The sequence below is a fragment of the Pelodiscus sinensis genome, chromosome 25 (assembly GCF_052426305.1).
Source record: "Pelodiscus sinensis isolate ZL-2025 chromosome 25, ASM5242630v1, whole genome shotgun sequence".
Lineage (NCBI taxonomy): Eukaryota > Metazoa > Chordata > Testudines > Trionychidae > Pelodiscus > Pelodiscus sinensis.
In genome coordinates, this window is record NC_143076.1 from 4,572,227 (window position 1) to 4,591,659 (window position 19,433).

The 19,433-nt window shown below is 46.1% G+C and overlaps 1 protein-coding gene across 6 annotated transcripts in view; it reads left to right on the forward strand.

Annotated features, from left to right (window-relative positions):
• The window catches only part of GRAMD1B (GRAM domain containing 1B), a 330,589-nt gene that overhangs the window by 264,527 nt on the left and 46,629 nt on the right, over window positions 1-19,433 (forward strand). For all 6 annotated transcript variants that reach the window (XM_075916427.2, XM_089773299.1, XM_075916426.2 and 3 more), the window contains one exon: window positions 11,673-11,883. In XM_075916427.2, coding sequence (XP_075772542.2) covers window positions 11,673-11,883 — 211 coding nt within the window. The remainder of the gene's footprint in view (window positions 1-11,672; window positions 11,884-19,433) is intronic.

The window sequence follows — 19,433 nt, forward strand, 5'->3', positions numbered from 1 at the left end:
GGTCTGGCAACATCTGGTTGGGACCAGCAACCAGGCTGAGACATGGGCTGAGCTTGTTGCTGGGGCTGGAGGCTGGGAAGGGAGTTCATTAAACCACATGTGTTGCTGGACCAGCGAGTCCTGGACCAGAGAGGGCTTCCCTTCACCTTGCTATCACACTGCCGCTTTTGCTTTAAAAGCATCTCCCAGCTCTTCTCTGCAATTTCCAGAAGTATTACTGGGGGCTGGGAAAGGAGCAAGTAATGTTTGTTTCAAACCCTTTATCCACCAGGTCTGATGTTTTGTTTCTAGCAGTGACAAATATCAGAGGATTCGCAGGAAAGCAATGGCATTATTAAGGACACATTTGACCAATTATGCAATGCTGCTGTGTGGGTGGAGGGCAAATTCCTTCTTGACACCTGCAGTGATGTCTGAAGCTTGAAGATTTAATTAATCCTGTCTTGTGCCTATGGAAATATGTTGTAGAATTTTGCAGAGAATGAAAATCTTTCCAATGGAAATGTTAAACCAATGTCTAGAATTCTATGGCCAGTATATAATTCCCTGTTTAAGTTTATAGGCTTGTTTAAAAATTATTTGAAAAGGATCCCAAGATTTTAGAGGGATTGTGTAATTTCTGTGCAACTCAATTGGTTTCACCCTGTTAAATGTATCAGATTTTCCCCCAAAGGGTAGTCTTATTACACCAATATGTTGCTACTAGACAAAGGTGGCTGGGAAGCTCAGGGCTTAGGTTGAGGTTACATATAGAGATTTTCATTTAGGTTGCCACTCTGAAGCCAGTCCAGATTGGGAGTGACTAAAAGTTGCACCATCAGATGGTTGTGTGGTAGCCTGCATGAAATGAGTCAGTGAGTCTCCAACTTGTTTCCAGTGGACACAAGTACATGGCTCAGCAGAGCAACTTTCAGAGATGGTGTAGTATTATTGTCCATTCTATAGACAGAGCTGCTGAGGCACAGAGAGAAGACCAAGGGTGAGGCACAGAATCAGTGCCAGGGTTGAGAATGCAACTCAGGTTTCGTGACTCCCTGTCCAAGGCCCTTTCCATTGGCTCATGCTATCTCACATTTATATATTGTTGTGCACCAGATTCCTTGAACATATTGGCTGAGTCTTTTTCGCTAACCTCTAATCTCTGAGTAATAGCCTCAATTTCAGCTCTGCCAGGTGAATTCAACTCATATATGGTGGAGATTAGGGTTCGGGGAATCTTCTGCATAAAAAGTGAGTACCTAAAAGGGTGTCATAAAGAAGAGGGATAAAATTATTTTCCTTAACAAGAAGCAATGGGCTTTTAAACTGCAGCAAGGGAGGTTTAGGTTGGACATTAAGAAAAACTTCCTGCCTGTCAGGGTGGTTAAACTGGAATAAATTGCCTAGGGAGGTTGTGGAATCTCCATCATTGAAGATATTTAAGAGCAGGTTAGACAGACTCCTGTCAGGGATGATCAAGATGGTGCTTGGTCCTGTCATGAGGGCAGCAGACTGGACTTCAAAAAGTTCAGTGGATTGGCAAAATACTCAGAAATTTGGTTTCATATCTGAATTTCCCAAACCACTTCGGTGTATAAAAGTATGCAGGAAATCTTATGAGCAAAGTCTGTCTCAAGGGACCTCTGCTTCCTGTTGGGTCAGAAACCCTGACAGCAGCCTCACTCAGAAGAATCACAGAAGTGTATTTACACATGCACATGTTTCTCTTTGAGTCCCTACTTAAACAAAACCCCAAAACGCAGAGAGAAATCCAATCAAGGTTGTGCTTAAAACTATGAAAGAACCTTGCCTGGTTTCCACCAGAGAGCATAAAACAGCCCTGGTTAGCTCAAAACAAGACCTCCAAACTCAGGTTTGCCACAAGGTTAGGGAACTTTTGTCCCAACTATCCAGTGTTTTAGATTTGTAATAAAATCTGGGATGACACAGCCTTTTTAAGGGTTGAAAGTAATGTTTTGCACAGACTCCAACTTATATATACACATATGCACACGGATTATGTTCATGCACCATCTCCAAAACACTTTACACAGCACAAATCCAGTCAATTTGCACAGCATCCTTGTTAGGATGACCTCTCTTTCACAGTCAGAGATAATGAGAGAAATGGACTTCTCCATGGCTCTACACCAAGTCAGTGGTGGAGTGGAGACTTCCTCAGGCAAGCCTGGCTCCTGCTCTCATCACTTGGCCACTGGACAAGACTGACTATCCTCACGTGGAGAACTCAGCTGGAGTTCTCATAATGTGTGTGAAGTCTACTTATTCAGCCTTTCTACTCCAGCACAAAGAGGACAAGAACAACATGCACATTACACAAGTCCTCGCTCACCTCCCCCACCCCAGTCCCTGAAAAACTGTGCTGCTCCTGTTCACTTCCAAAGTTTTGAATCTGACCCAAGGAACAGCCATGACGAAGGCTTTTTGTTGTTTCCATAGTGACCAAGGCCTGCAATACAACCGGGAATCCACGCTCGAAATGCCAAAATGGCTTGACCCACTTTGAAAAATATAATAAATAATGTTCTACAGGCCTTGCTGACCAGAGGCTGCTCAGACCCTCAGATACCTGTCTAGAAGGTAGCCTTTGAGAGTTACTGTAGATCACAGTAGGTGACAGAACAAAAGTGATCCAGACAGAGAACAAGCGAAGTCCCTTCATTGGGGCACATGGATCAGGGAATACTATTTTGTTCTGTGCATGTATGGTGTCTAGTTCAATAGGGTCTTGATCAATAACCAGAGCTCCAAGGCACTGCACAAAACAAATAATAATAAACTAATAACAAGGGCTTGGCTGGAGAGACATGGAGAATTTCTGCTCTGACCTGCATTCAACTCAGTGGAGTGACTGCTGTCTTCAGTGTTTGGTACCTGTCTACGTTTTTGCTCGCACTTCTTGGATTTGTAGCCTAGAATAATGAAAATAATCCCCGATAATATCTGATCTATACTCATCCTTTTAATCCAACATCCACAGCAGGAACTGCTAGTCTCATTACCTTCCTTCATTAATTAGGGAATAGCTTGTTTTATTTTATCCATATCCTTAGTCATTTCTATGACCTGGGTCACTTTATAAGCTAATAATTACTTTAACTATAATCCAAGCAGGGGACTATAAACAGGAACTATGGATGTATTTTGCATAGTCAAGACTCAGGTCCCCACCAAAACAGGATACTTTTTGGAGTAAAATAGAAATTTAAGTTTGTAACAGGACACTCTAAGGGACCATATTATTACCTATATTGCTCCCTCCTTGGATTGGTTACTATGCAAAACTGGCCATGTCCAGAATAGGTTACCCTCTCCATCAGAGTCTCCTGTTTAGTCAGCCTCACCGGGCATGGTGATGATTTATTCCACAACTCCTCCCCTTGTAGTCCACACAGAACCATGTCTGTCTTGAAGACATTTCAGCTACAGATGTACTTCCCCTCTGTTTTCCTTTTCCCAAAACTTGGGGTTTTCCATTGGGCTGTTGGTCTGTACAAAGCTTATTTGTTTAGAGATTATGGATCTCAAGATTTACACTAATTCTGAAGCTAATGTCTTACAGGATACAAGCCAGTAGGGGCTGCATTGCTGCTGAATCTAATGCGAAGGAGAGTATAATGTAGCAGTGAATATAACAAAGGCAAACTAGCCCGCCAGGCTACACTGTGCATGCCCAGGTTTAACACTAGGGATGTTAGATAATGTTTATTTTAGTAATTGTGTAGCTGCAAAACATTTTTTTGGTTATGCGATTACTAAAATACTCCCCAGGGGCCGGGCCAGCAGCCAGTGTGTTCCCAGCCCCAATCCCAGGAAGCCCCCTGCACTGTTTAAAAATCGGCTCCCTGCGCAGACTGGCTCCCGCCTGCCACCCAGGCAGTAGCATGGGGCAGCGGCAGCCCCTGTCCATGGGGGCCAAGCTCCCCATGGAAAGAAGCTACTCCCGTATCCCACAGAGCAGTCTCTGTGTGTGGTGAGCCCTGCCTCACTTAGCCCAGCCCCCCACCCCAAGCATCTGTTGTACACTAAAGTCCCACCCGGCCTCTGTGGGAAGCAAAGGGTACGGGTGAGTCTGCCAGTCCTCCTTTCAATGCAGAGCCACAGTGGGGGTAGCTGGCGGGACCCGGCGTGAGCCAGGACTGAGCCAGTGTGCCTTCATGCCAGCTCCCAAAACACTTTAAATGCAGCATCGCACGGAGCCGGGGTTTGTGCATAGCCGATAGCGTTGACTTGATAGAATCGTTTGCCTTTATTATGTTCACTGCTACTGCTACAATTGTTTAACCAGCTACACTGTTACATCCCCACTATAAAGAGAGGCGAGTCTGGCCAATGAATAAAAAGTCAAAAGTCAGATTCATGTTCAAAACTTAGATGTGAAGCCTCGTTATACATTGCTTCCTCCACTTTCTACTTTGGCATGGGTAGGTTCCTGTCATCTACTCATAGATAAGTGAGCCAGCTGGAAAAAAATAAGCAATGAAAAGCACTGCTCAAATTCTAGCTGAAACTTATGGGAGGTTCCAAAATATTTCCTTCCTTCTCCCTCCATCCCACATTCCCTGGCCCCTCCCGCCCCCGATATGTATTCCATTCCCCGCCCCCAATTGTCCCCAAATGCGAAGAGACACATAAAGGTTAGACAAACATTTTTTGGGTATACTTACTTCTGCCTAATCTCAAGGAGATGGATAAGAAGAACCTGAGGTCCCTTCCTGTTGTACACTAAAGTCTCATGTATTGAAACTGATGAGAAAGGTTTGCATACTTTACAAAGAAAGTCAATGAGATTCATACAGATGTGCTAAATTTAGTGCCATGTCTGAAGACATCCATTTCAAATGCCTGACCCACGATCTGTAGCAAACTAAACAAGAGACTTCCCTCCAAGAATCTGTCCCAAATGTATATTGTTGTAGCTAGTGAGAGAGAGGTCTTGGGAAGTTGATGTGGTGCTATGGAACAGTTATGCAGTGCAGATGCTATCAGTCAAGCTCAACATTTGAGGTACTTTATTATCAAGTTCCACTACTTTGATATGAGATGTTCCTTAACCCCAGGTCACAATGTTTAGAAACATCCTGAAATTTCATCTGAACTTCAAGTGGACATAAACATTTCTCGTAAACAGCTGCATATTTATGCAGTGCTTAGCACAGCAAGGTAGCCTGGTTCATGACTGGGGCCCCCAGGCACTCTGTAATGCTACTAGTAATTAGGGATGTGAAATTCTGGTTAATAGTTAACTGGTTAAGCATTAGGTTGATCTAATGTTTAACCGGTTACCTAAGCAGGATCTGTACTGGGAACCACTCTCAGCCTGATTGGAGCAGCCCTCAGCTTGTGGGGCTCCTGCTCCTGGCCCCGTGCTGGGAATGGCTGCTGGTTCCCAGCCCCATGCTGAGGCTGGGGTTGCTGCTGGCTCCTGGCTCCCAGTCCCCACTGGAGCAGCCTCTGTCCATGGGGTATCCGGGGCCCACCATGGCCAGAAGCCGCTCTGGATAAGAGCTGCCCCTGTCCACAGCCAGCCCCCACTGGCAGTGTTCCCTGTAAGCTGTGCACTTGTGCTGCCACTCAGGAGAGATTCAAGCACTGCCCAGCTGATTAGCAGAGCGCCCACAGCTAGTTTTTTTTGTTACTGCTGGTGGTGCACATTTGCACATGCCTCAGTGCACATAAAAATTTATTCCACACGTGGATAGAAAATATTAGTGGTAATATTGCCTGGTGGGTTTTGTCTACATGCTGGAGTCTGATTGCCATATCTGAGGTCAGGAAGGAATTTCCCCCCAGGTCTGTGACAGGGTCCGTGGGGGGGGTCTACCTTCCTGTGCAGCATGGGGCATTTATGGGTTTACACTAGTGTAAGTGGTGAATTCTCTGTAACTTAAAGTATTTAAACCATGACTTGAGGACTTCAGTGACTCAGCCAGAGGTTGGAGTTCTATACAGAAGTATGTGAGCAGGGTTCCATGGCCTGCAGCGTGCAGGGAAATCAAACTAAATGATCACAATGCTTCCTTCTTTCAAGTCTATGGATCAATTTTTAGAGAATGTAACGTGAAAAATTCATGCAAATCACAAATAAATTGGAAGAAACTGAGATGTGCTCACAGATATTCTGAGAGCAGGAAGAGATGTTAAGTAAATTATTCACCGTGAATTATTCACTCAGCTCTGTGAAATCCTAAAATGCTTTTTTGGAGCATCTTCATTTTAGAGACGGTGAAACGGAGGAAGAGAGAGATTAACTAACATGCCCAACATCACACATCAAGCTAGTGGGACAGACAGAAAGAGAACACCCAAGTCCCCTGCTCCAACCTCCACACAAAAAAGCCCAGACACACATAGGTTGTTGGAATGTTATGCAATACAATACTGTACTACACAGCTAATAATGGAGAACATTCAGGCAACTTCTCTGGAGTAGACAGCAGTCCAGGGTTGCCACATGGTTCTAAATGCTCTATTCTCTACTGCATCCTTTTCTGTCTGGGCACCGGTCAGGTATTCACAATGTTTATGCTACTATCAGAGAAACTACCAACAGTTTAATCCATCAGGACAGTACTAGAAACAGAGTCATTAAAGCAGTGGGTTGAGCAAAAGGAGACCTGCAAAATGCTCATTCCTCCCTCACTTGCAAGAGTTCCATTTTTTATCTGGTTTATGAAATGTTGTCCAGACCTCTTTAACCTAGAAAATCCATGAAAGCAGCAGGCTGTTTTGCAAAATCTCAGCTGGTTCAGTTAGAATGGCTTTTTCATAGTATTTCTGGCATTAATGCTTCCTCTCCAGGCAGAATGAAGGATGTGCCAAGGTGCATTGTTTTATATTACTAGTAGGGATGTGAAAGGTTAACCAGTAAGCATCGTCCTAAACAGCTAATACTTTTCAGTTCCTGTTAACAACCCGGTGAGCAGTGTTCCTTGTAAGCGGAGCACTTAAGTGGCCACTCAGGAGAGATTCAAATGCTTCCCAGCTGATTAGCAGAGTGCCCACAGCTAGCTTTATTGTTTCTGTTGGTGGTGCACATTCACACATGCCTGGGTGCACATACATTTATTCTGCACACATATGGAAAAGAGTAGAGGAACATTGCTGCAAACTATGCAGTAGAGTGGCCACCTTCAGCCAGGATTCCTTGCTTCAAACCACATCTATAGGGCTACGTCCACACGACTGCGTTATTTCAGAATAACTGACGTTGGCGCAGTCTACACACACGCAGTTATCTCAACATAATGTTGAAATGTTGAGCTGGAGGACTCTTGCAACCCTCATTGTACAAGGAGTAAGGGAAGTCGGGGGAAGAGTGCTCTTGCTCGAAATAACGGCTGTGTAGACTGCACCAAAAGTCGAATAAGCAATTTCAGCTTAATCTATGCCAGGGGTTCTCAAACTTTGTGATACCATGAACCCCCAAAATGCTAAATGAATTTGTGTGATCCCCCACTCTCACTGCCCTGGGTCGCTTCCTCCCCCCTTCTCACCAGACTCCTTGCCCTCCTGGGATTCCTTCAAGGTGTTTGCGGTCCTCAATTCCTTTCCCCCCCGGTAGGCTCCTTCTCCCGCCCTCCTCCCGTCTCTTTCTCCTCTGTGCCTCTTTTCTGCTCCGCATCCCTTTGGTTCCTCCTCTCCTCTCCTCTCCTCTCCTCTCCTCTCCTCTCCTCTCCTCTCCTCTCCTCCGTCCTTCACTCCTCCCTGTGTCTCCTCTGACCCCCACGTGCCCTTAGTTACCTCCAGGTCCTCTGCCCCGACCCAATCCCCCAGCCCACTGCCTGAGGGACCCTGGCCTCTCCCAGCTGGGGAAGCGTTCGGTCACCCGGCAACCGTGCCCCAGCCTACCCCTTGCACGTCCGCTCCTGCGCTGGCACTGGCCGCACTCTTCCGCCGCCTTGCCTCCTGCTGCAGCTGAGCCGTGCTCCCGGAGTCCTGCGGCCCTGGCCATGCTGCACGGCTTGCCGGCAGCTGCCTTCCACCGCCCTGCCGCTATTCGCGGCCCGGAAGAGAGGGGCCAAAAGTGAAAAACTGAATCCAGCTGCAACCCCCTCTTTAAGTTGCAACCCAGAGTTTGAGAAACACTGAGCTACACAATTAGCATAGCTCAAGTTGTGTAGCTTATTTCGAGTTTAGCCCTGCTGTGTAGATGTGCCCTAAGTGTAAACATGGGATCTACCGCAGAGGAAAAAAGAAATGAGGCTGCCAGCCTCACCTGCTCCCTTGTAGCTCACTGCCACTGAGGTGATGCGTGACTCTCCCTGCCCTACTCTCCCCTGCCTGTGAATCAGGGTTGATTATAACTTTGCCCCCTTCATACTCCATCCCAACTCAATGTCAGTCCAGTGTGTAAATCATCCTCCGCTCGCTCGACTGCTTAAACTTTCTGAACAACATTTACCAAGGGCCATGCTTCTGCCTGTGGAAAAGAACTTTGGCGGGGACTGGAAGTGTGACATGCTCCTCCAGGTGTATCTGAATGGGAGGATAGAGAGTGGCACAGAATTCAGCATTAAAGCCAGGCTGGAATGGTGACTTCCCCCTGCCAACCCTCCATGCCTTACGAGAATTGACTTGTGAATATGAACATACATAACTCAAAGATCTTTTAGATGTAACCTATCAATTTGACTTTTACAGTCCTGCTGAATGTGTATATCCTATTTTGAATTTATGCATTTCTCATGAAAAGTGCTTCCATGCGTATCCAATCAGGGAATAGGAGAAAATACCATGTGCTGACCACAAAGAAAATAAAGTGATACTTTTAGAGTTCTGGATACTTGGAGTCACCACCTCCAGGAGCTCAGAGTCTTCAGTGCAGTTCTTGGTACCCGATGCAGTTAGATTTGGGGAGCCTGGGTTTCTCAACCATCAAAATGAACAAAGAGGGAGAGGAAGAAAGAAAAGCAAATGGGGAAATCAGCAGCTGATCGAGTGTTTGTCAAATATCTCCCTGATTCTTAAGCACAAGCTCCAGTCTCTTCCACATTCCACAGAACAAAGGACGAGTCCAGTCCTTAATGGGCTCCCACACTTACGTTTCTTTCTCTGTTTCTCCCTTGCTCCATTCACACATCTGTGTTTTTCTGACCCCCTGGATGCATGCTTTACTGAGGAGCTGATTGACCGACTGCAGATAGTTCAAATGGGAAAGCTGTGGTTTTAGTCTGGCCTTAAATATATGAAAATGAAGCTAGTTCACAGAGCTCAAAGGTGAAAACCCAGGAATTTATTGTTTGCTCAATCTTGTGCTTCCATAGTGAACAACTAGGCACTAGCTGCTGTGTTGCTATGGCAATATGCACTTCCCAAGCTCCTCCTCTCTAACTTAATTACTCCAGTGGTGTCAAGATGACCATTCCCTATATTTCATATGCATGCAATAGATGTATAAATGGGAAGAGAAAGGATAGTTCCATGATTAGAGCACTTGTCTTTGAACTGCCTAAGTCACGCTTATCCTCCCTGTGCTGCTGCTCCTCATCTGTAATGGGGGTGATAGCACGGACCTACTGCCCGGCAGTTTTGTGAGGATAAACACATTAAGGATTAAAGAGTCTGAGATTGTCAGACTCTATGGTGATGGGGGCCATGTATGTACCATAGAAGTGTGAGGTGCTAAGGTGCCAAACTTGTCCATTGTCGCCCATGGAAGAGGCTTTGAGTGTGAGCGTATGTACTCGAAGTGAGTCATAATGACTTGAAAGTGGTTGTTCTAGAAAGTGATGGGTTTAAGAAGAAGGGTGAGGAGGTTCTGTGTTTGTTTTCTCTTGCTAGCATCCATCCCATAGGGATTCTGGACTGGAGCTGAGGAGATTTGGCTTCTTTTCCCAGTTGCCAGCTCATCAGAGTGCAAATGCAAGCTGGGAATATAAAGTCAATTATTCTTTCCCCCATCCTGTAAAATACCTGTTTGCAAATGATAAAGATTTGGCAATGGAAACTTATAATTTTGTTGATGATGCATGAGCCAGAATGGCTTCCAGTTTACCCATTCATTCTTGTATTGGCTGTGCAGGACTGAAAAGTAGCAAAAGCTTAATTTGGTCACTAGATGGCATAGATCTAACTTACAATCCACAAAGGAAATGTGGTTGTAGAGTAAGAAAGTGCTATTTATACATAGGCAGTTTTCTGATGATAAGCCCTACTTTTTTGTCCATAAACATATTGTAAGCAGGTGTTCTGGGTATTTTCAAACATCTGGGAATAATTGTTAACTAATTGTGTAATAAAAGCAACATTATATTTCAAGAGATGGGCTTTCAGCGACCATCCTCTGCCACAGCATTCACCTAATACCCCAGCACATTGGGAAAATTTAAGAGCTTTGGCTCTCTGAAAACATCCCCTCAGTGTGCAGTGGCAGTCAAAAAAGCAATCAGAACGTTGTGAATCATCGAGAAAGGTGTGGAGATTAAGACAGAGAATATCTTATTTCCCTCTACTAATCAATGGTAGGCCCACATCTTGAATACTCCGAGCATCTTCATCTCAAAAAAGATTTATTGGCATTGGCTCATCAACCAACTCTGATTTCTATTATTGTATTTATAGGTAATTTCACCATATGCACCAAGTTCAGCCTTTGGGTTGTTAATTAACTTTTCTTTACTCGTGGTATACAGTTGGTCGTCTAAGTTGTTTAGCATTATTTCTGCTTCCTGATTGGATGAATGGAGCTTTTTTAAAAAGGAGAATAATCACCAGTAAAGAATGAATAATGAGCAGCAAATGTCCTTGTTGAACGAATACCCATGTCTGCATGTGAATACTGATATTCATAGGAAGAAAAGATATCCCCCAGGTGACTGTCCGAACAAAATCATACCATACTGGATCGTTTTTATTGGGAAAAAAATCCAAGTGTTTATCGAATGGGAATAATAAGAGGAATTAATAGGATCATACTCAGAATTCAAATGGGTCTTTGGTCAATTTGCAGTGTTCAGCTACAAATGTAATAATGGCTATGAGATGCCCAAAGTTAGCTGTTTCGGGGAAGGGTTGTGATTTTTATTTTTGTACTGATATAGCTATGCTGGCAAAAGTCCTAGTGTAGATGTAATTATGCCAACAAAAATGTCCTTTTGCTAGTTAGCTGGGGGAACCGGTATAAGCTATGTCTATACTAGGAGGCTGTGTCTACACTGGGCCACTTATTCCGGAAAATCAGCCGCTTTTCCGGAATAAGCTGCGAGCTGTCTACACTGGCCCTTGAATTTCCGGAAAAGCAACGACGCTCTACTGTACAAAATCAGCCGCTATTCTGGAAAAACTATTCTGCTCCCGCTCGGGCATAAGTCCTTATTCCGGAACACTGTTCCGGAAAAGGGCCAGTGTAGACAGCCTAGTAGTCTTTTCCGGAAAAAAGCCCCGATTTCGAAAATGGCTGGAACAAGCTGGAACAAGCATGCCCACACAAGACATTACAGGTATAACTGTACCTCGTGCTTCAGCTTATAAAGGTAGAAAAGTCCTAAAGTTGGCAGAAAGTGTTTAGCTTCAGGAAGCCAAGCGAGGACAGTTTGGCCAGAATGCAGACAGAGAAGCCGCATGGCACTATCTCCCCTTGCGCCAGCTTGTACATGCGCGGGTAACTTAGCTGTTCTTTGTTTGAGCGCCTCTTGGCCTGTCGTTACTGACTGTGCTCTTTCTCCATCCAGCACTGCCAGTAACTCGAATCGCAGCACGCCTGCCTGCTCCCCCATCCTGCGCAAACGTTCCCGGTCTCCGACCCCGCAGGACTCCCAAGGAGACGCCATGGTGGAGAAAGGCTCAGACCACTCTTCAGACAAATCCCCTTCCACTCCGGAGCAGTGTGTGCAGCGCAGTTATTCTGCTCAGTCAGGCCGCAGTGGGGCCAAGAACTCCAAGGTGAGGCGAGCGGCCCGAGGATCAGACACCTCCCCCCCTTCCTCTGTACACTCTAGTTCTTTGTTCTGTGCCTTTCTTCTCTGAGTATCTCTCCTCCCCCGACACCACTTACCCAAGGTCCTCCACAGAGGTGCCCATTGGCTCTAGGGGCACTTGAGTGGTTAGGACAGAGCTGAGCACATGCTAAACACACCCTTGTCTCCCCTCTACTAAGCTCAGACCACAGGGCACTAGTTGCTCTTGCAAGCAGGCCCGTGCTGCAGCTTTGTTATGGCTTCTATGAAGTGAATCTTTGGAACCAGGGTCCCCTTCGTCTGGGAGCCTGCACTGTTTCCAGCGGGACCCTGGGAACCAGCTGGAGTGAACATTCCATTTCAGCCATTCATGGTGAGGTTCGGAGGCACAAGCTGGGGAAAAGGGCCTCGAGGGGCCCGCTCTGAAAAGCTTCTGGCTCGCTGAGGGTAAATGCATGCAGTGCAGAGAGCTGAGAACAAGTCCTAGAGGCCACATCAGTCCCATTGAAGGCTGGTTTGAGCCCATAAATGGGATTCCGGGGTACTCGTCCACCCAGAATCCCAGACTCCTTTGGCTGCAGGATTAACCACAGCCAGTGTATTCCATCAACACCGGGAGTGGGATGGATTTTTCTTATCGTTCCCAGCCCTTCCTCCCCCTGCTGACTGGTTGCCACCTTCTTGATGAATATATTGCATCCACAGGCACCGTTGCAGGAAGGAAAGAAAAGACTAATCTAGCTGCCTCTCTGTAGCTACCCTCTAAGGTGTGTGCTGACACCGACTGGCTGAAGGAACTGTGTAAAAAGCCCCTTTTGTTCCCCTTACAGTGCAGGTACCTTCAGTCCAGAGGTGGCTGGGTTTACCATTTTCATGACCTTATTGAAGCCAGCTGTTGCATGATCCCCACTGTACAGACAGAGTGACAGGGAATTGCTCAGGGAGCATGTGCAAGGAGGTTTGAAATAAGCCTGCCGGCCCTGCTGATTTTGTTAGCCTTGGTCAGTGGTGCCTTGGGACTTCCAGGGTTCCAGGCATGTATGACGAGAACAGTGCCTTGATGCCAGCCCTAGGGATTGTCAAAAAGCTCACTGCTCAAAAGTGTTTTTCAAAATTTGTGAGGTGAAACATTTCACCATCAGAATGTCGTCAGCACACCTGTGCCTCTCTGGCTTGTGTGAAATGAGCTGGTGGATTTTCAGCCCAGGTTATCATTGGACAATTGTCTGGATCACACAGCAGAGCCTCCGCTCCCTTGCTACTTTCCATTATCGGTCTCAGCAAAGAAGCCCTAAATTCATTGATTGGTGGAGACTGAACTGCTTTCTCTCCCAAAGGGATGTCCCTGTGGGTGAAGCGTGTCCTATTTGTAAAGGACAGTGCAAGAGAAGCTTGCATCACCACTGCCCGTGCTGTGCTTGTTCCATAGGTAGAGACTTTGGTCTCTAGCTCTGCCAACCCGCTGGCTACCACAGCTCTGCATTTATCTGAGGCTCATTTCAACCAGGAAAAGGAAGGAAATAATATTTCCTGTTGTGTTTGCGGGTTTTCCTCCCATTGTTTTGTGAGGCATGTTTTTTTTAAATTTCTCTCTCTTCCCTTCTGCATGCTCTCTTTCCGATTTAGTCACACAAGCGCCTCTCCAAAGTAAGCTTTCTTTCTATTCCCCATTTTCCACCATAGAGTTGTCTTAACACTGAGAAATTCTCCCTGTGGCACTGGGAACTGCCCCCTGCAACGGGACGTTGTCCTAGTGCTTCTGTAGGAATGTTGGTGACCGCTCACCCCAACACCTGTTGCTATGAGGCTGGGTTCAGTTGAAGTCACTGGGATTTCATTAATATTCATTCACATGGCAGGAGAACCGTCCCATTCATTATGCGCCTTTATTTTACATTCCTTTGACCCTGTGGATTATTTTGAAATTTGTTTTTCTTTAACTTCAGATTAACTCGTTCTCAGTTTGCAGAGTGAAACCTACAAGCTGTGATAGGTGACACAGTCCCACAGCATCCTCTTTCTCCTCTTTCCACCTCATAATTTTCTAGTCGTTTGAGACCTGCCAGTTCGTCTGTGTTATTTCTCCAATATTTTTTATGACCGGGGACTTGCTCTTTCTGAGCTGGGCGATTCATGACAATTGATCACAGTCAGGCTGGCCCTCAAGTGGTTTCCTATGTGACATGAATATTAAAGTTCAGTGACCTCAAAAGAATACAGCTGTACCCTTTAGAATAGACTTGCTTTCTAAGGAACCCTGAGAATTCATGGGCTCATTTTGAAAGGTACAAGTGGAAGGTGTCTTTCATTGGGATAAGAAACCAAGTCCCACAGGGGAGGCATATGTGGCTTTCATTTTTTGCACATCTGGTCACTAACTACATTGTCTTCTGGTTATCATAAAAAAATAAGACCGATGAGGGGGTGACTAGGGGATAAAGCACTAAAGTGAAATGGTTCAGATAGCTCAGTGTCCCTGTATGCTGGTATTTCTCCTGGCTTCGAATGCTGGGTTAGTTCCCAGTGGACAGTGAAACCTGTGGTCCTAGCTTAGTCCCCTATTTGTTCACATCACAGAATTTGGCTCAGACTTGCGTTATTATTGGTCTAGGTTGAGGAGCCTTTGCCTGTGGGTCAGGATGGAGATGCATTGGGAGAGCACTGTGGAGCTCTCCATAGGATTTGCAGGTGGAAATTCTAATAGATCAGTTTGGAAGTGCATTGGCAGAGATGCAACACACACACAAGGGTCTTTTTTGGTTCACTTCCAGTCTGACTCTTGCTTTGGTGAGAGCAAAATTCTCTAAAAGAGAGAACGGTGCAAGAAACCTGAGGCAAGTTCTGAAATGAGAATGGTGAATAGGTGGGCGAGGGAGTTCTGAGCACATTCCCCAGTGGACAGACAGACAGACAGACGTGTCCCACTCTCTCATGCAGTTTGCCCCCACTCTGCATTCATAAGCTATCTGTGCTGTGGGGACACTGCTGGTAGAACTAATACAAAGATGAAAACTGCTTTGGACCTCAGGAGAAATTGGTTGCGATCAATCTGGGTTAATTTCTTCTGATGGCACAGTGTAGAGAGAGGAAGCCCAGGTGAACTAAATTCCTCTCTTAGCTCAGATGCTGCTGCGTCTGTCCAGAGCAGGGGTCATGAGAGAGAGCAGTGTATAGGAATGCACACAGAAATGCAGGATGAAGAAATCCATATTTTATCTCTCAACTTTTTTTTTTGTTTCAGTTTTTCATTTTGCAAGCAGAAAAATATCCTGCTTTACTATGCAAACCAGCTCAGATTGGCAAGGGCGGGGGAAGGGGCTGAGCCCATGAATTTGACACTGTGTTATGCAGTTGCTGACTGTTGTACTGGAGTAGTTTTTGTTTCATGTTGTTGTCATGACACAGTTCCGCCATCAGAGGGAGCCACTTCACTTGTCATTTTGAACCATTTGAATAAGCCTGTACTAATGCTTTTTAGGAGGTTTCCGATCCAGTGCTCACAGGTGGAACTTAGATGGTTCATCCGTGCAGCAAGGAGACACTTTGCTCCACCTCAGCCTGAGATTGCAACCCGGCCTAGTAGCCGTGGAATGAAAGCTGTTGCTTTGCTATTAAAGCATCAGCAGGATTGGTTTCATTTTGGTTTGTTCACTCTGGCACACAAAAAGGGGTGATCCCATTTATACCCTAGTGCTGAGTCTGAACGATGTGGATAAAAGTGATCTGTACTGTGCACACAGTTGGTACAGACGCTCACTCCTGGAGTTCTATGACTATGGCTCCTAGGTAGTCCAATAGTACAAACAAATAATATTAATTTATTTATTAGCGTGGATAGGAAAGATGAGCTTTACAGTGTATCCAGAAGGTCGTCAGTCTTGGACCAGGGTGGCTTGTTGGAGCAGGTTCCATTGCCTTCCATGTACAACATAGCCCTTGGAGCCCTTGGGCAAATCCTTGGATAAAGCAAACAGGTGCTTGAGCTGTAAGATAGGTCTGCACTTGGAGCTGGGGGTGGGGGAGTGATTCCCCGCTCGAGGAGCCGCTGATGCTAGCTGTCACCAAGCTAGCAGATTGCAAACAGCATGTAACTGTAGCAGCACACGCTCTGGGACAGGCTAGCCACCCTGAGGATGTGCCTAGGGATTTTTGGTGGCCACATAGTTGGGGCATCTTGCTTCCCCCCACCATACAGTTGCAGCTACACTCTGTGTTTAGTGCACTAGCTCAATCAGACCTTGAGCCGGCAATCTCACTTCCAGGATCTCTCGTACCCTTCGTCGCTGGATATTCAGTAGCTGGTAACTGCATGGTGTTAAAAGGGAAGGGGCCCTTGGCGTTAGACTGAGAGTCAGTATTCCAAGTTCTGTGGCGAACTCATTTGTAACCTGAGGCACCTTTCTGTGCCTCAGTTTCTCCAGGTGTACAATGTTGATCATGGTGCTTCCCTACTTCCTAGAAGGTGTGGTGGGGCTGAATTATTTACAGTATGTGACGTGCTTTGGATTCCCCTGGCAGCAGCACTATTGATGAGCAAAAGATGGTCCTGGTCCCAAGCCCTCCACTGGCTCCATGGAGAATAGGATTACCAGCCAGCAAGCAGAAGTTCATACAAATGGCACGCTCTATTGCCTCCTACCCATAGCCGTATCTCGACTCTCCCCAGGCAAAGTTGCCATTACACACAGTAAGGTCACTTCCCCAAGGCAGGCTCTTGTTAGACAATGCTAAGGTAGACAGAGGGATGTAGCAGGATTTAAAGAAAGACTCATTAAGAAACTCCATTCCCTCCCTCATCAAGGCGCCATGAGGAGTGTTATTTGGCTGCGGAAGATGAGTAACTGTGTGCTTTGACACCCCTGGCACCAGCCCCTCTGTGCCTACGTAGTGCTGTGTTCTGTGGGTCCGTGGAAGCTCCTCTCAGTCCTGTGTGTGTTTATTTCCACCTTTACGTTAGATGTTACTGATTTGCTTTCTCCTTTCAGTTCTAATTGTGATGATTTCTTTTTCCAGTATGACAGACTTAACCTGATCAAAGTAAGAACTTGTTCCTTTCTTTTTTAAAAAACCACCTGCTGATTCTTCCAGACGCTTTCCTTCATCCTGACTCCCTCTCACCTTGTAAAGAAATCAGGCACAACTCGCTTTGGAGATGCAGCAAAGAACCAATGTTAGGCTCTGAGGCTGTGAATCTTCATCTTATATAAATGTCCTGGGCTATTTCAGATTGTGAGGTCTTCTTCTGAATTGTGTTACTCTGGTGCATGAGAGAAGAGCTAATTAGGCCTCTCCAAATCCCCAATAGTTTTCTCCCTCCTGCTTCCTGAAACACGTGCTTCCACCAGACATACCTCTTATTCTGACTCTTGCGGACTCCTATGCCCCATAATGCTCTCTCTATTCTCCCCCCTTGGTGTTCTCCTTTAGGAACTCTGAAAGCTGGCTAATGGCAGGAGATAGAAGGCTCTGGGAGCAGTTTAGGGAAACCTGTTGTAGGTTCATGTCACTTCTGCAAGATTATTGATGCTTATAAAACTCCTTGTTACCCTAAAAATCTTCCCATGCATCAAACCAACTTTGGTGGAAATAAATCGGAACCTCTAGAAAATGAATCTCTGATGTGGGAATAAATAAAACAGGATGAACTTGCAACCTAAAAAATGGGTAACAGAAATATAATAACTTCAGAGGGGTAGTCTGTAACTGGAAAAACTTAAAAAACAACAAATAGTCTTGCAGCACTTTAAAGACTAACAAAAAGGGGGGGGGTGTCTGTAGGCAAGGATCGCCTGTGCTCCAAGGTTTGTGAGAGTGAGGGGTCATTTTCCAGGATAGGTTGTAGATTGTTGATAGTGCGTTGGAGGGGTTTATCTTGTGGGCTGTAGGTGGTTTATCTTGTGGGCTGTAGGTGGTGACAAGTGGTGTTCTGTTGTTTTCTTTTCCTGGCCTGTCTTGAAGTAATTCATGTCTGGGAACTCTTCTGGCTCTGTTGATCTGCCTCTTCTGAGTACTCTTCTGCCTCTATCAGAAAGAGGCAGCAAGAGGGGATAAGAAAGAGGGTGCTTCAAAGCAGTAGCGCCTTGTGCAGCCAGGGGTCAGCTGTGGACTCTGCCACTTGACCCCGGGCTCCAAGCAGTGCTGCCGCTTTGAAACGCTGCATGGAGCCTGAAGCCGGGTTCCCCACGGTGTTTCCAAGCGGCAGTGCCGCGTGGAGCTGAGGCCAGCCAGGGATGCCGTAGCTGACCCCGGGCTCCAAGCAGTGCTGCCGCTTTGAAACGCTACATGGAGCCTGAAGCCGGGTTCCCCGTGGTGTTTCAAAGCAGCAGTGCCGCGTGGAGCCCGAGGCCAGCTGGGGATGCCCCAGCTGACCCCGGGCTCCCTGCAGTGCTGCCACTTCTCAAATGCTGGGAGCACAGGGTCAGCAGAAGACAGCTTGAGTCCCTCGCTGGCCCTGTGCTCCCAGCAACACTTTTGCCTTTGAAGTGTAGCAATAGCCCTGGGGCTGTTGTTACTCTTCAAAGGCAGAAGCGTCTTTATTGACTAATCGAATAGTAGATGCAAATTGCATTGACTATACGATTAGCCAATTAATTGAAATTTTATATCCCTACTCTGGGTGGGCATTTCAGTTTTAAGAAGGCTCTATATAGATCCCGTGGGTGTTTGTCTCTGTCTGTGGGATTGGAGCAAATCCGGTTGTATTTTAGGGCTTGGCTGTAGACAGTAGATTGAGAAATATGTCTGGGATGGAAGCTGGAGGCATGAGATAAGCGTAATGGTCGGTAGGTTTCCAATATAAAGTGGTGGAAATGTGTCCATCATGTAATTGTACTGTAGTGTCAAGGAAGTGGATCCCTCTTGCGGACTGGTGCAGGCTGAGGTTGATGCTGGGGTGGAAGTTGTTGAAATCCCTGTGAAATTTTTCAAGGGTCTCTTTCCCGTGGGTCCCTATGATGAAGATGTCAACAATGTAGCATATACACTCTAATTAACTATTTCTTTCACTTTTTCCCCCTCTTTTTCCTTCTTTCGCAACCCCCCACATCCCGTTTATTTAGAAACTGGACCTTTAATAACTCCAGTCATCTGAAGAAGTGGGTTGTGCCCACAAAAGCTCATGATACCATCTCCAGGTTTTGTTAGTCTTTACGGTGCTGCTAGACTATTGGTTGTTTTTAAGTTTATCCAGGAGTATAATGGGCAGTGGATCTGATGAGTGAATGCAGAAGCAAGAGCGTGTGTCCAGCCACTGAGTTTTCTGTAGAAACTGGAACCTGGGTTATAATTTGCAAGAGTGAGCCAACAGAGTTCAGATCCCAAATAGCAATAAACTTACCTAAAGAAAAAGAAGGACACCACCTTCATACGGCGTTCTCAGTGCAACTAGTAGGCTGCTACAATTACCACAGGGGAGGGGAGTGAAGTCTCCGTGGCAGTGCTCTGAGTCTCTGGCACAGGCAAGCTCATCTCAGCATCCTCAGTGGCAGCAATGCGCGTGTTTTCCTGCTGTGGTTTGTTGGGGGAGGGGTTTACTTT